Source organism: Zalophus californianus, chromosome X (assembly GCF_009762305.2).
Source record: "Zalophus californianus isolate mZalCal1 chromosome X, mZalCal1.pri.v2, whole genome shotgun sequence".
NCBI classification, from domain to species: Eukaryota; Metazoa; Chordata; class Mammalia; order Carnivora; family Otariidae; genus Zalophus; species Zalophus californianus.
This window is the reverse complement of record NC_045612.1, coordinates 74,263,649-74,278,467: the sequence shown is the minus strand read 5'-3', so window position 1 is coordinate 74,278,467 and position 14,819 is coordinate 74,263,649. Positions and strand designations below refer to the sequence as shown.

At 40.3% G+C, this 14,819-nt stretch overlaps 1 protein-coding gene across 6 annotated transcripts in view; it reads right to left on the bottom strand.

Moving 5' to 3' along the window:
• Positions 1-715: 715 nt before the first annotated feature.
• The window catches only part of OPHN1 (oligophrenin 1), a 499,922-nt gene continuing 485,818 nt past the window's right edge, over positions 716-14,819 (bottom strand). For 3 of the 6 annotated variants that reach the window (XM_027608515.1, XM_027608517.1, XM_027608511.1), the window contains exons 22-24: positions 13,929-13,979; positions 5,845-5,886; positions 716-4,653 (exon numbers count right to left, since the gene is read on the bottom strand). In XM_027608515.1, the coding sequence (XP_027464316.1) occupies positions 5,853-5,886; positions 13,929-13,979 (85 nt within the window). In that variant the 3' untranslated portion in view covers positions 716-4,653; positions 5,845-5,852. Of the gene's footprint in view, positions 4,654-5,804; positions 5,887-13,928; positions 13,980-14,819 lie in introns of those variants that run through there. The other 3 variants (XM_027608512.1, XM_027608514.1, XM_027608513.1) reach the window with 2 other exon arrangements.

The window sequence follows — 14,819 nt, the reverse complement described above, 5'->3', positions numbered from 1 at the left end:
GTTTCAAATGCCTTATATCAGTGCTTCTCAAACTTTAATGTGCATAGAAATAGAGATCTTATTAAAATAAAGGTTTTGATTACAAATGTCTGTGATGCTGCTCAAGAATCTGCTTCTAACAAGCTCCCAGGTAATGATGCTGCTGAGGGGGATGATGGACCACATTTGGAGTAGCAAGACTTGTAGATGTTGTTTCCATCAGTCGCATTTCTAAACATCTTCTCTATTTACCATCAGGATTCCTTTACTACTAAGGGGGTAGTGTGATGTATTAGAAACAGTAAGGCCTCTGTAGCTTCCAGTCCTGAATTTTTATCAATCCTTAGCTGTGTGATCTTGAGCAAAGTCATTTCTCATCTCCCTGAACCTCAACTTTCCTTATCTGTAAAATGGGGCTATTACCCATCATGCAGTGATGTTGTGAGGCCTGAGGGAATGACAAGGGTTTGATGCAAAGTAGACTGTAGATTGAGAATCCTGGTTATAAAAAGATTCTGTGCCTGGGTTTCCTTAGAATTGCAAAAGATGACATGAGCAGTGCATGGTGGCTGCATCATCATGTCCAATATGCTCAAAGATTGTTTCCATGAAAAAATTGCCACTAGATATATGCAACTGATAAATCACTAAATTCTACCTCTGAAACTTATAATACACTATACATTAACTTGAATTTACATAAAATTAAAAAAAAACTGCAGATGGACACCATCAATACTGGACAGTCTGCATATTTTATTGAAAGTCACATGAATGGGCCCCAGGATCTCTTTCTTTTGTCTGATGTCACATATATATTTCCCATAGGCAGTCTTTCTAGCATCTATTAATGTCCTTGGTATCAAGTGCTTCTTTTCCCTTTTCTTCATCAAAAACATCTCTTCAAGGTATGTTGTTTCTCTCTGCAATTTTTAAGTGCTCCTGAAGCTTTTTGGGCTTGTAGTGTGTCAAGGCTATTTGCTTGCAGCTATGTTAAAACTAGTATCATTGATCTACATTCTTTTGAAAGCAATTTTTTTCTGGTCACAGAGACACATCTTCCTCTACTACTTTATTCTAGTTATTACATAATCAAGGAACTTCTAAAAAAGGGAAGTATCCTAAAACTATTATTTTAGAAATACTAGAGTATTTCTATATGATGTTTTATTACTGAAGTCGGTGCTGAGTTTCACACCCCCATCCTGTGGCTGGGCAACCTCCCCACCCTTTTTAAAGCAAAAACTTCAATAATATTTCTTATTCTAAATTATCTCTTAACTTTTGTTCTCACCACAGAAAACCTTGTAAGGATTTGACCCCAAGGCATTAAGTACCAGAGAGGCACCAATACCTTTTGTCCTTCTCAAACTGTATGTGTGGATGTCTTCAGTCTCTTGGACTGAAAATAAACATGCTACAACCATGGTAAAGTACATAGACATATACAAGGACCCTTTTCTCTTTGAAAAACAGCTAAGCCAAAGACTTAGTAACTACGAACTAAAAAATAAATTCATTTCACAAGGTAAAATTGAATGATCCTTTTTAAAACATTACCAAATGAGTATATGGAAGGTTAGGAGAAAGCCCAACTCAGAAATCTCTTGCAGTCCAGTTTTTGTTCCCCTGTAAACTAGACCTGCCCTACTTCCCTTCAAATGCTTGTTTTTTAATATTTTATTAGGCAGAGAAAGTCAGTCATCCAGTTCCAGTAATGTAGCCTCTGTGTGGTAAAGAGAAAACATCATGGGGTACAGAGTCGGAGAGGCCTGGATTTGAGTCACAGTCCTGTTATTTACTTTCTGTGAGACCCTGAGCCAGTTACTTTAGCCTTCTGGGCCACAATTCTTTTATCTGTAAAATGAGGGACTAGCATCTACTTGCATCACTGTTGTAAGGACAAAGGAGATTATGTATATGAAGCACTTAGAACTTAGTAGGTGCTTAATAAATGTTACCACAGTCAGTTCAAGGTTTATGGTTCATCCATTGCCAGTTTCTCTAACCTGCTGGCCAAGGTATGCAGATAATTTCCTATAGTTGCCACTATTCAATTATCACCCCATTCCCATAGGCTCTTCTGAATGACTATTCATCCATCAAGCCTGGGCCAAGCCAGTTTCATTCCATGACAGTGAGCCTCACCACAGAAGCTTTTGCTCTTTAAATTAGAGCATAAAAGGGGGAGGCACTGAGGTTCATTTTTGGGCATTCTTCAGGTATAGCCCAGGGCAGGGGCAGAGCTATCCAGCTACTGCTTCCTGGTCTCCAGCCAGCCTGGTAGTCCCAACTTTCTAGGCCAGGCTCTTGATCTATGTCCCAGAAAACACACAGTAATCTCATGGTCACACTTCTGGGACATCTATTCAATTGGGACTGCAGTGGCTTTCTCTGGTTCTCAATAATCTTTCAATATTTGTAGTGGTGATTTTGGTATTCCCCTATCCCAAGAAAACAAGAGTGAAATCATGTCCTTACCATCTTCAAATGTACTGAAGCCCCACTGGCCACTGCTTCTGTGGCCAAAATCCACACACCTACTTGCTTTAGTTAGTTATCTAATGGGGCAGAGCAAGCAGAGAGGCCACAGCTCTGAGAACGGGGCTCAACAAGCACTTCCTGGGTGAGCCCAGGAGTCTCACAGCAACTTCCTTTGGGGGTGAGCCTCAGGTAGAATGGTGATCACTTGGCTCTCTTGTCCCTGGTTCTTATTAACTTGGCCTTTGAGACTGGGTAGAGCTGAGAGAGTTTTATGTGGCCACCTGGGCATGTCTTTATTGGGAATAGCATCAAGTGTCTACTCGATTACTTCCACAAAGGCCTACTTGTTACTAATTCACCAGTGGATCATGTTGAGTTCAGTCTTGAAAGTGGCTATCATCTTTCAGTAACATTGTTTCAAAGGCATCTCAGAGTTGGTTTGGGCATGTGTGTATTCTCTCTCTCTTCCCCTTCTTCCATCTCCCTCTCCTTTCTTCTCTCCTTCTCCTCCCTCCACCCATGTCTATGCTTCTCTCTCAGTTCCATAGTGAAGGTATTGCTAGAAGGGTTCAAGTAGGAAAGCCCTTTTTCTCACATTTGGCCATATTATAATTACACAGACCCTAAAGACAGGTTATGGCCCGAGAGCATGGGAACACAAGCAGTGACACTTTCTCCAGCAGCTTCCCATCAATAAACAAGAATCAGAAATGTCTATTCAGATTTCTGAGTCACTATACAGGTCGTGTTTTAGTTCCTTTCTAATGACTGAAATGGCAAATGGAACACCAGGAGCTTGTGTCTGAAAGTTTTCCACTTGATAACAAATATGGGAGGCTCAAGAAAGGGTAAAAGCCCAACACTCAAACTGATGACCACTAAAGCCACCAATCATAAGGCCCCTTGTTAAACAAGTGTCGTATAACGGAAAGAAAATTGTACAGGAGCCCAGGGACCTAGGTACTTGTTTAGGCATGGCTGATAACTTGGTCTGCCTCAGTTTCTCCAATAGTAAACTAGGCAATTAGACTAAATAATTTTGGAAGGCCTTCCAATCAAATACTTTATGGGTTGTAAAGAGTTTTTTATCTCAAGTGCTGTGGTTCTTAACCCTTATTGGGTCACAGGCCCATCTGAAATTCAGTAGAATGTTATGGACCATCTCCCCAGAAAAGATACATTGTCATGGAATTTGGCATACCATTTCAGAAGCTTCATGGAGTTTCTGAATCCATGGACACTGGGTTAGGAGTTGCTTCTTGGAGGAGATAAAAGCTTATCTGCAGAAGGCAAACATGAAGCAACAGTGCCAGCTGCCTCACCTCAATCCATCTTAACAATTTTTCCCAGTATTTGACCCAAAAATGGAACTTCTGCAGGACAGATACAGTCTACCTTTTTTAAAGAACTGTTTTCAGTTTTTGTTTCTTTCTTAATTGTTTAGAAATTAAGCTGTCTGGAAAAAAATAGGAGGGAAAATAATTCAAACAGACCTAGGCTTCAACATGCAAAATATTCTTTGCAGATTTGTCCTAAGTGGTTTTATGCAAAAACAGAAAGGCCACCGTCCTGAGTTCACATGAAGTTGTGGTTGGGATCACCCATGCTGTCTGGCCCAACAGGAACAGACAGGTTCTTGGCAATATACTGCAGTGCCAGAGCTCCAACCTGGTGCCAGGGTCATTATCCTCAGTAAGAGACATGTTAAGATTCACCAATGTTTGGCAAACATTCCTACTCTTCTACTTCCAAGGCAAGCAATGGCCCCAACTCAAGTAGCTTTTACTTCAGGGTAAGACCTCTGAGATCAGTCTTTAGTCCCAAATATTTCAGAGTTTGATGGTCTTTTGAGGAGACAGGAAATTCAGAGAAGAGTTGAAAACTAAGTTCCTTTCTTCCACTCAGGTCAGTAGATAGCTTGGTTTCTGCAGTCTGGCTTGAGGGAGTTCAGCCATTCACAATCATATAGGAGCTCAACATAGACCTTCTGAAGGAACAAAGACAGAATACATAAGAGAAATAAACCTGTGTCTAAGACATGTGCCCCTTATTTTATAGCATCCTAGAGCCTGAAGGTGCAGGGCCAGGAAGGAGCTGCTCTCTTCAGCACAAAATGACTCAGCACAGAAGAGTTTGAAGAAGACCCTTCCAGAACAGTGAAGGGTCCCCTGAGGCCAAGGATTTTAAAACCTGAAAAGGAAAGAAGAGAGTAGGTAATTAGCTAGGACTGGTCAAGTACTTAACAGCCACTGAGAAGTGAGGCCTATCTTGGTAGGTAGGTAATTACATAATTGGTAGCTAATCTTCTGAGCAACAGAGGCTGGCTAGGAAAAGGCCCTTACAACTTAGATCCCATGAAACAGGTCTAAGATGGTGCTATAATCAGGGCTGGAAACTGTGCATTTGACCTCAATTGTAATCGCCCAAAAGTCTACAGAAGATGAAGCCTGATACCTTTGAGACTACCCACCTACAACATAGACACTGCCTTTATGGCCTTATACTGACTCCAAATTTCTTTTTTGGGATTCCACTTCCATGAGGGATAATAAGGAAAAGCTTATCAACCCATGGACCCCTGAGGACTGGCAGTGATAGGAAGTAAAGGGAGGCTGGGGAACAAATGGAAAGCTCTTCTCCAGATACCCAGATCTCATTTATATATATACTGGTTCATGTCATGCCAGAAATATGATAGCCAAACAATTATAACTCCTACGTAGAGAAAAATAAATTCTATGATCTCTGTAGCTCCTGTGACCTTAGCAAGTTAATTTATCCCTTCTGAACCTCAGTTCCTTTATTTGCTAAGTTAAAATATATATTATCCTCTTTATTCTGGCATCTGATATGGATCAAATGAAATAATGGAAGTGAAAGTACTTTTCATTAAACAAATATACAGGACTAAGGATAGAGGTTCAGGGGAAAAGACTTAAATAGTGATTTGGTCTGAAGGTGTGAAGTCTCTACATGATACTGAAGTGGACTCATGGTACTTGCCATAATACCAAAAGAGAGGTTACTGATGTCAGAGTTATAGGGCTCCAAACTTTTAATTTTACAGATTGGGAAACTGAGGCTCAGAGAACGAAATGTACTTGCCACAAATGTCAGAGTCTGGGATTCCAAATGAACTACACTGTAATTTGGTTGGGGGAAGAAAGAAAGGAAAGAGGAAGGAGACTTAAAAACACAGGGAACCTCAGAATTGGAAGGTAGTAAGTTTAAGGGTCACATAATTATAGGTTAATGAACTGAGACATGGAATATGTTCCTATCCTCTGGACCCACAAGATATTTTAGTCCTCAAAAGCTCAGATCCCATAAAGAAGGCTTACGTGTTACAAGGTTCTGTAATCAGGAGTGGAGACTACATACCGGAGGCCTCAACTCTCATCTCCAGGAACTCTGCCTTGAGAACTGTGGGTAAAGGAGGAAAAACATTTCACTAAGACTCTAGAAATCAGAACTGGAAAGGCAAAGCGAGGGGATGTGTGACCCTTCCAGGCCAGTGCCAAAGAGTCCATTTGAAAAATGGGAAGTGATTCCATCCAAATGTTTCAGAACATCTAGATCTATGCTTATAAGTTGGGCTACCTCTCTGGCAGATTTAGCAAGCCCAGGAACCGAGGCGAGATACAAAGAAATCTCTCAGGTGTCAGAACAATCCTTTGAGTGTTAGACTATGGGTTAGTGGAGCCCAGAGAAACTGGCCCAAAGACTATATTCTGTGATTATTTCTAATAGGTAGAAGGGCAAGGTGGAAGGAAGGGCAAATGTCATGCAAAACATGAATCATCCTTTGCCTTGAAGATCAAACCAACTTTCCCCAGCCTCTTGATGTGCTTATATCAGTACTAAATTAGGCTTGTCTGGGAAGAGCTGGAGGGAAGAGACAATCCTAAAGAATGAAGCCCTATATAGTGTTGCCAGAATATCCCAGAAAATAGCTGGTCCCAGGGCTATTTCTGTAGCATTGTTTTTCACTTCTTTCCTGAGTCTATTTATACTTACTTCCTGAGTGATCTTATCCCATTCATGGTTTAAATCACCACCAAATATTGAGAACCCACCAAAGGGCCACTATTCATATTGTGGTAAGTGTAAATGCCCCAGGAAGTTGCACAGTGGCTGTACTCAACAGTTCTACCCTTAAATCTCTGTGGGTTGAACCCCAACTACTATTCTAAGTTGCAGTTGCCTACTGAACATTTCCTTTTTTATTTACGTTTTATTTAAATTCCAGTTAGCTAACATACAATGTAATAATAGTTTCAGGTGTACAATAGAATAATTGGACACTTCCACACAATACCCGGTGCTCACCACAAGCGCCCTCCTTATGCCCACCATATATTTATCCCATCCCCACCTCCTTCTCTTCTGGTAAACATGTTTGTTCTCTATAATTAAGAGTCTGTTTCTTGGTTTGTCTCTCTCTCCATTTTTTCCCCTTTGCTCATTTGTTTTGTTTCATAAATTCCACTTGAGTGAAATTATAAGGTATTTGTCTTGCTCTGACTTATTTCCCTTAGCATAATACTCTCTATCTCCAAGTAGTTGCAAATGGAAAGATTTCATTCTTTTTAATGACTAATAAGCCATTGTGTGTGTGTGTGTGTGTGTGTGTGTGTGTACACACAACGTCTTCTTTATCCATTCATCAGTCAGAAATGGGCTGTTTCCATATTTTGGCTATTGTAGATAATGCTGCTATAAACATCGGGGTGCAGGTATCCCTTTGAATTAGTATTTTTGTATTCTTTCAGTAAATACCTAGTGCTGCAATTGCTGGATCATAGTGAAGTTCTATTTTTACCTTTTTTATTAAGATTTTATTTATTTATTTATCTATCTATTTATTTATTTATTTATTTGACAGAGAGAGCGCGAAAGCAGCAACACAAGCAAGGGGAGTGGGAGAGGGAGGAGCAGGCTTCCCACCGAGCCGGGAGCCCAATGTGGGGCTCGATCCCAGGACCCTGGGATCATGACCTGAGCCGAGGGCAGACTCTTAATGACTGAGCCACCCAGGTGCCCCTATTTATACCTTTTTAAGGAACCTCCATACTGTTTTCCAGCATGTCTGAACCAGTTTGCATTCCCACCAACATTGCAAGAGCGTTCCCCTTTCTCCACATCTTCACCAACCTCTGTTGTTTCTTGTGTTGTTGATTTTAGCCATTCTGACATATGTGAGATGGTATCTCATTATAGTTTTGATTTCCATTTCCCTGATGAGTGATGTTGAGCATCTTTTCATGTGTCTGTTGGCCATCTGGATGTCTTCTTTGGAAAAATGACTTTTCATGTCTTCTGCCCATTTTTTTAACTGGATTATTTGTTTTTTGGGTGTTGAGTTTTATAAGTTCTTTATATACATTGGATACTAACCCTTAATTGGATATGTCATTTGCAAATATCTTCTCCCATTCTGTAGGTTGCCTTTCAGCTTTGTCGGTTATTTCCTTCACTGTGCAGAAGCTTTTTATCTTGATGAAGTCCCAAAATTTATTTTTGCTTTTGTTTCCCTTACCTCAGGAGACATATCTAGTAAGAAGTTGCTATGGCCAATGTCAAAGGGGTTACTGCTTGTGTTCTCTAGAATTTTAATGCTTCCGTGTATCACAAATTTAGGTCTTTTATCCATTTTGAATTTATTTTTGTGTATGGTGTAAGAAAGTGGTCCAGTTTCATACTTTTGCATGTGGCTGTCCACTTTTCCCAACACCAATTGTTGGGGAGACTGTCTTTTTTCACATTGAATATTCTTTCCTGCTTTGTCGAAGATTAATTGACCATACAGTTGTGGGTTCATTTCTGGGATTTCTATTCTGTTCCATTGATCTATGTGTCTATTTTTGTGCCAGTACCATACTGTTTTGATCAATACAGATTTGTAATATAACTTGAAGTCCAGAATTGTGATGCCACCAGCTTGGCTTTTCTTTTTCAAGTATTGCTTTGGCTATTTGGGGTCTTTTGCGGTTCCATACAAATTTTAGGATTGTTTATTCTAGCTCTGTGCAAAATGCTGTTGTTATTTTGATAGGGATTGCATTAAATGTGTAGAGTGCTTTGGGCAATATAGATTTTTCACAAAATTTGTTCTTCCAACCCATGAGCATGGAACATTTTGTCAGTTCTTTGTGTCATCTTCAATTTCTTTCATCAGTGTTTTGTAGTTTTCAGAGTACAGATCTTTTACCTCTTTGGTTAGGTTTCTTCCTAGGTATCTTATGGTTTTGGTGCAATTGTAAATGGGATCAAGTCCTTGATTTCTCTTTCTTCTGCCTCATTGCTAGTGTATAGAAATGCAACTAACATCTGTGCATTGATTTTATATCCTGCCACTTTGCTGAATTCCTGTATGAGTTCTAGCAATTTGGGGGTGGAGCCTTTCGAGTTTTCTATATAGAGTGTCATGTCATCTGCAAACAGTGAACATCTCACTTCTTCCTGGCGTTTTGGATGCCTTTTATTTCTTTTGTTGTATGCTTCCTGTGGCTCGGCCTTCCAGTGCTATGTTAAGTAACAGTGGTGAGAGTGGACATCCCTTGTCTTGTTCCTGACCATAGAGGAAAAGCTCTGTTTTTCCCCATAGAGGATGATATTAGCTGTGGGCTCTTCATATATGGCCTTTATTATGTTGAGGTATGTTAGAGGGTCCCTCTAACCCTACTTTGTTGAGGGTTTTTTTTTTTTTTTATCATGAATGGATGTTGTACATTGTCACATGTTCTTTCTGCATCTATTGAAAGGATCATATGGTTCTTTACCTTTCTTTTATTGATGTGGTATATCACGTAGATTGATTGTTGAATATTGAGCCACCCTTGCAGCCCAGGAATAGATCCCAGTTGATCCTGGTGAATGATTCTTTTAATGTACTGTTGGATTTGGTTTGCTGGTATTTGAATGAGAGTTTTTGCATCCGTATTCATCAGGGATATTGGCCTCTCGTTCTCCTTTTTAATGGAGTCTTTATCTGGTTTTGGTATCAGGGTAATGCTGGCCTCATAGAATGAATTTAGAAGTTTTTCTTCCAGTTCTATTTTTTGGAATAGTTTGACAAGAATAGGTATTAACTGTTCTTTAAATGTTTGGTAGAATTCCCCTGGGAAGCCATCTGGCCATGGACTTTTATTTGTTGGGAGATTTTTGATTACTGATTCAATTTCTTTGCTGGTTATCGGTTTGTTGAAGCTTTCTATTTCTTCCTGTTTCAGTTTTCGTCATTTATATGTTTCTAGGAATGTATCCATTTCCTCCAGGTTGTCCAATTTGCTGGCATATAGTTTTTCATAATATTCTAATTGCTTGTATTTCCGTGGTGTTGGTCGTTATTTCTCCTTTCTCATTTGTGATTTTATTTATTTGGGTCCTTTCTCTTTTCTTTTTGGTAAGTCTGGCTAGAGGTTTATCAATTTAGTTATTTTTTTCAAAGAACCAGCTCCTGCTTTCATTGATCTGTTTTATTGGCTGTTTTTTAGGTTCTGTTTCATTAATTTCTGCTTTAGTCTTTATTATTTCCTTCCTTCTTCCTGGCTTTAGGCTTTGTTTGTTGTGCTTCCTGCATGTGGCTTTGTGTTTATGCTGAGGGGTGGGGAGTGAAATAGCACCAGCCAGCTCCTTTGTTCCTGGAGGTATTTCCGTGAACACTGTCTCTCAGAGATGCACTCTGAGAAGAGTGAACAGTCTCCCCTCTGTGTTCTGCAGGTGCTCTTCAGTTCATTTTCCACGCTGTCTCTCCCTGGGTTGTTTGCCTGCCTTCTTTCCGGGAGCAGCACAGTGCCTCCAGGCCTCTATCTCAGCAAAACCCATTCTCCTTTATGCTTCTCCCTCTCCCTCTGCTTCTCCCCCTGCTCATGCTCTCTCTCTCTGTACCTCTGTGTCTCGAATCAATTAAAAAAAAAAAAAGCACAACTGCAGGCTTTAAGCCCCACTTGGTGCAAGAATTCAGGAAATTCAACCACTCTCATTTTCCAAGCCAATGGGTTTAGGGAAATGTTCTCCTTGTGTGTTCCTCTGTGTGCTGGTCTCTCTCTTGCCCTTCTCTGCAACCTCAGCTCCCTCCCCTCCATAGCACCTGAGATTCCTTTCTCCCCTAAGCCCACTCTTCGCATTTCCTACCTTCTTCAATGGGGCCTCTTCTCTCCCTTTATTTAAGGAGATTTTTCTGACAGTATTCATGTCTATTTCTGGGATATTTGGGATGATTTTTAGTTATCTAGTTGTGTTCGTTGGATGAGGCAAGCCTAGGGTCCTCCTATTCCACCACCATCTTCCTCTCAACCTGCACTGGGCATTTCTATCTGAATATCCCACAGGGTCTTCAAAAACACTGTGTCCAAAATTGAGAGCAACTTTCCCACAAAACCTGTTCTTCTATGATTAATTATTGTTACCATCCACTTAATTTTCCAAGTCAGACTTTTTTCCCTCTTAATCCTTCTCCAATGCTCCATGTTTTTTTTTAAATATTTTATTTATTTATTAGAGAGAGAGAGAGAGAGAAAGATCAAGAGCATAAGTGGTGGGGAGGGGCAGAGGGAGAGGGAGATGCAGACTCCCTACTGAGCAGGGAGTCCAATGTGGGGCTCAATCCCAGGACCCTGGGTTTATGACCTGAGCCGAAGGCAGACACTTAACCAACTGAGCCACCCAGTTGCCCATCCAATGCTCCATGTTTGAAAAGTCAGCCAGGTCTCCTTGTGTCTATCTCATATCTGTCCTTCTATTCCATTTCACTGGCAATGCCATAGGTTAGGGCCTCATCAATTGTTGCCATGATGATTAGCCTCCCAATTTGTCTCTGTCTCCAGTCTTTACTCTCCCATCTATCTTTCTCATTACTAACAGAATGAGGTTTTATTTGTTTTTTGTTTTGTTTTGTTTCACAACTTAGTCATCTCAGAGTATGCATTGTCATGCTTAAAGGTTACATGATTCCCCATGGACTAAAGTATAAAGACCAAATTCCTTAGTATGTCATATAAGGTTTTACAATCTGGACCCAGTCTATCTTTCTGGCCTCACCTCCAGATAAGCTTCCCTCTTTTCACCCCAATATCATAGCCAAAGTGCAACACTAATCACTTACTGAACCTGTCTTGCATAAGCTGTTCTGCCTTGCTGAACCCCTTCCTTCTCTTCTTGATGGACCACTTCCCATTTTCATTTAAGTTTTAAATTTTTTATTGGTTGTGGAAGAGAGATGAATGAGGAAGTAAAGTGATTCAAATGTCAGGCTACAGTTGGGTACAAATGGAAAGCAAAAAGGAGCAGAACAAAAGCTAAACAGATCATTATTTTCATCAGAGAGAAGAGCTTGCCAACAATGTCTATAGATGGTACTGATGTGGCTAGTCTGAGGATCTTGACCAGTGGCCAGCATGTAGATGTACTGATGTAAGTGGTGGTCACAAGGTGGGAGTATAGACAGAAGTCGTGGTTTTTTTCTATGTGGATACTAAATGGGAGGAACCTATATGGCTTTATGGCTCATGACACACTGGAGGACAGGTGTATCCACTTCAGTCTTGGCCACACTCCTGGCAAGATGGAATCTGGGGATAAGGAACAGGATTAAATCTAGGTTCCAGAGGCCTAAACATAGGATAAGTAGAGTGGTGCTTTAGCCTGAAGTGCCTGGTTTGGTTAGAGCACCCCCCCAACCCCTTATTTTGTGAGTTGGTCCAAGAATTCCCTGAGCAGTAGGTGACAAAGCTCAGACAGCAGTATCAATCTTTCCATACTCTCAACATCAGTTTGGCTATAGTTTTCTTATTAGAAGTTGGCCTGCCTTAAAGATTCTACTGGACTTTGTTAATGCCTCTTACATATTCTCTCTCAATACACTGGTTCCCTGTCCAAGGATACAGATGAATTCCTCATACTTTTTGGTGTATTTCTACTCATTTTTAAGCCCCAAATTAGATATCACTTCCTCTAAAGAGTGTTCTTATAGATATACCCAGCTCACTCTGTTAATTCTAGTTTACTTCATTCCATTTCCTTGTAACTTATTTCTCATATGGCTTATTCTAGGGAGGGAGGAAGGATCACCAGGAAATAGGAAGTGGTCCTGCTCAAAAGTGGGTACTATATTAAGAGTATTAAAGAGTCTCTCTGTCTCTCTCTTTCATCTTTTTTCTCAAGAGGGACATTTGACTAAGCCTGATTTAAAAACATCCTAGGCTAAAATTTTACTGTATTAGTAAGAGAAATCTGGGAGCTTGACCTCATTTTTATCTGTTATGGTAGAATAAATAGCAAATTATTGTCTAAGGAGAACTGGACCTGGTTTAATGGCTGACTGCCAAGCAGAACTAGGGTGACTTGCTGTGCAGTATCATGTCCTGGTGAGTTAGGTCTCACAGTTTTGACCAGATGATGTTAAACTTACCCTAGCTCCACTGCTGGTAAAGGCACATTGTTCTTTTAACTGACCACCTAGAAGAGTTATACTCTTATCACCCATCAGGAAACACAATTTCAAACTCTCTAAAAAGCAACATGGAGCAAAATCACAAAAGAGTCCCTAAAGTCTAAGCAACCATTTCTTAGGTATTCTGTTCTAAAGGGTCCCAAATGCCAAACTTTGGACAATTTGTACCAATACCTTAGAAGTTTTAAAAACAAACAAACTGGAATGAAGGTAGGAAGGAAGGAAATAAAACAAAAAAAGAGATTCCCAGGCCCCACTCCTGGAGATTCTGTGTTAGTGGGTCTAGGGTGGAAAGCAAATCTGTTTATGTTTTTGTTCCCTCAGTTGTTTCCAGGTGATTTATATCATACCACCTAATGTTTACCTGTGTTTATTCTAAGGCTGTTTATGTGAGTGTTGCATTCTATAGATTCCTATCAGCTGCCCTTTTAGAATATAATAGAATCTAAATAAGTAAACTAACAAAAAAACAAGACCTACATTGAATGTCATGTTCTTTTGCAATATTACTTAGCATGTGAGTACTGTGTGTGTGAGAGACAGACGAGAGAAGCAGAAGAGAGGAAGAGGTAGAAAAACACAGTCAGAGACTCAAAGATACCACAGATACAGAGACAGGCAAAGAAAGAGGGAAAGGGGAGAGAGAGACAGAAAAAGAGTAAAACAAACAAAGAGGGAGACAGAGACACAGAAACAGAGATATAAGTAGAAAAACACAAAGAGAGACAGAAAGAGACTGAGAATGACAATGACACAGAGAAAGAAAGAGTATGAGGGAGACAAATAGAATAACAAGGACAGAGAAACATATGTACAGAGACAAAAACAGATGTGTAGGGTGAGAGAACAGGAAACAGAGAGACAGAACTAGGGGAGAGAAAGGGACAAACAGAGAGCCAGAGATGAAACTGCACAGAAACAGAAAAAGAGAATGTAAGACAGCAACTGTGATGCTCATGATCCATTTATTAAAAAGTAACCTGGTGTCTCTTCTGTTATCTATGTGTCTTACCTTCCTGTTTTTCGGGAAGCTGTTTCAAAGAACCTGGTCCTGGAAGCCACCCTGCAAACAGAAGCCAATCAAGTCCCATGAGTTGCTCTGGAATACATATGAGAACCAACAGACAATGGACAAGACAAAAAGTATAAACCAAACAGGCCACCAACTGAAGGGGCTTCCCTAGCTTGCAAAGGACCAGGGCCTAAGGAGAACCCAAATATCAGAATGTGAAATGACTCAGAGACCATAAGCACCCTCAAGGCTACGTCTAATGCCCTTTGCTTTCCCTTGGTTCAGAGTGGTGTAAGTATGTTGTTTGTTCAGGCTATTCTTATGAGAAATAAGTGAAACAAGTCCTTGGCTTCAATGTATAAATTGTTGACATTTTCGTAAATACACTTAGCTGCTTAATCAACATGATAGAAGCTTTGTTTTTCTTATTTCGCCCATTTTACAATTATGGAAAACAAGAGACACAAGAAAAAGGAATACTAGGAGGCAGTATATGAGAGGGGTCCCAAGCACTGGCTGAAGAGAGACCAGTCAGGCTAGTTATGACCATACAAGGCTAGTTCTTGAGAGCTGCTGTGGCCCTGCCTTAGCTACTTTATACCTCGTTTCTTGGCTTCCAGTCCCACCTCAGGAAAACGTGCTGGCCATTAGCTCAGTTCTTACCCTGCAAGAGACTCTCTGGAGAACCTGAGTCATTTTAGAAGATTAAAAAAAAAAAAATCATACCACTGATTTAAAAAGAAAGCCTGAAGGCACAAGTACAATGAACAAATCTGTTCATTACAGTAGCAATAAGAAAATATGAAAAATTTCCAGAGCCAAGGGAGCATGAAAGCAGAAGGTAATCTTATCACCCTACAGAAATCAGGGCAGCGTTAGTGAAATCTCTCA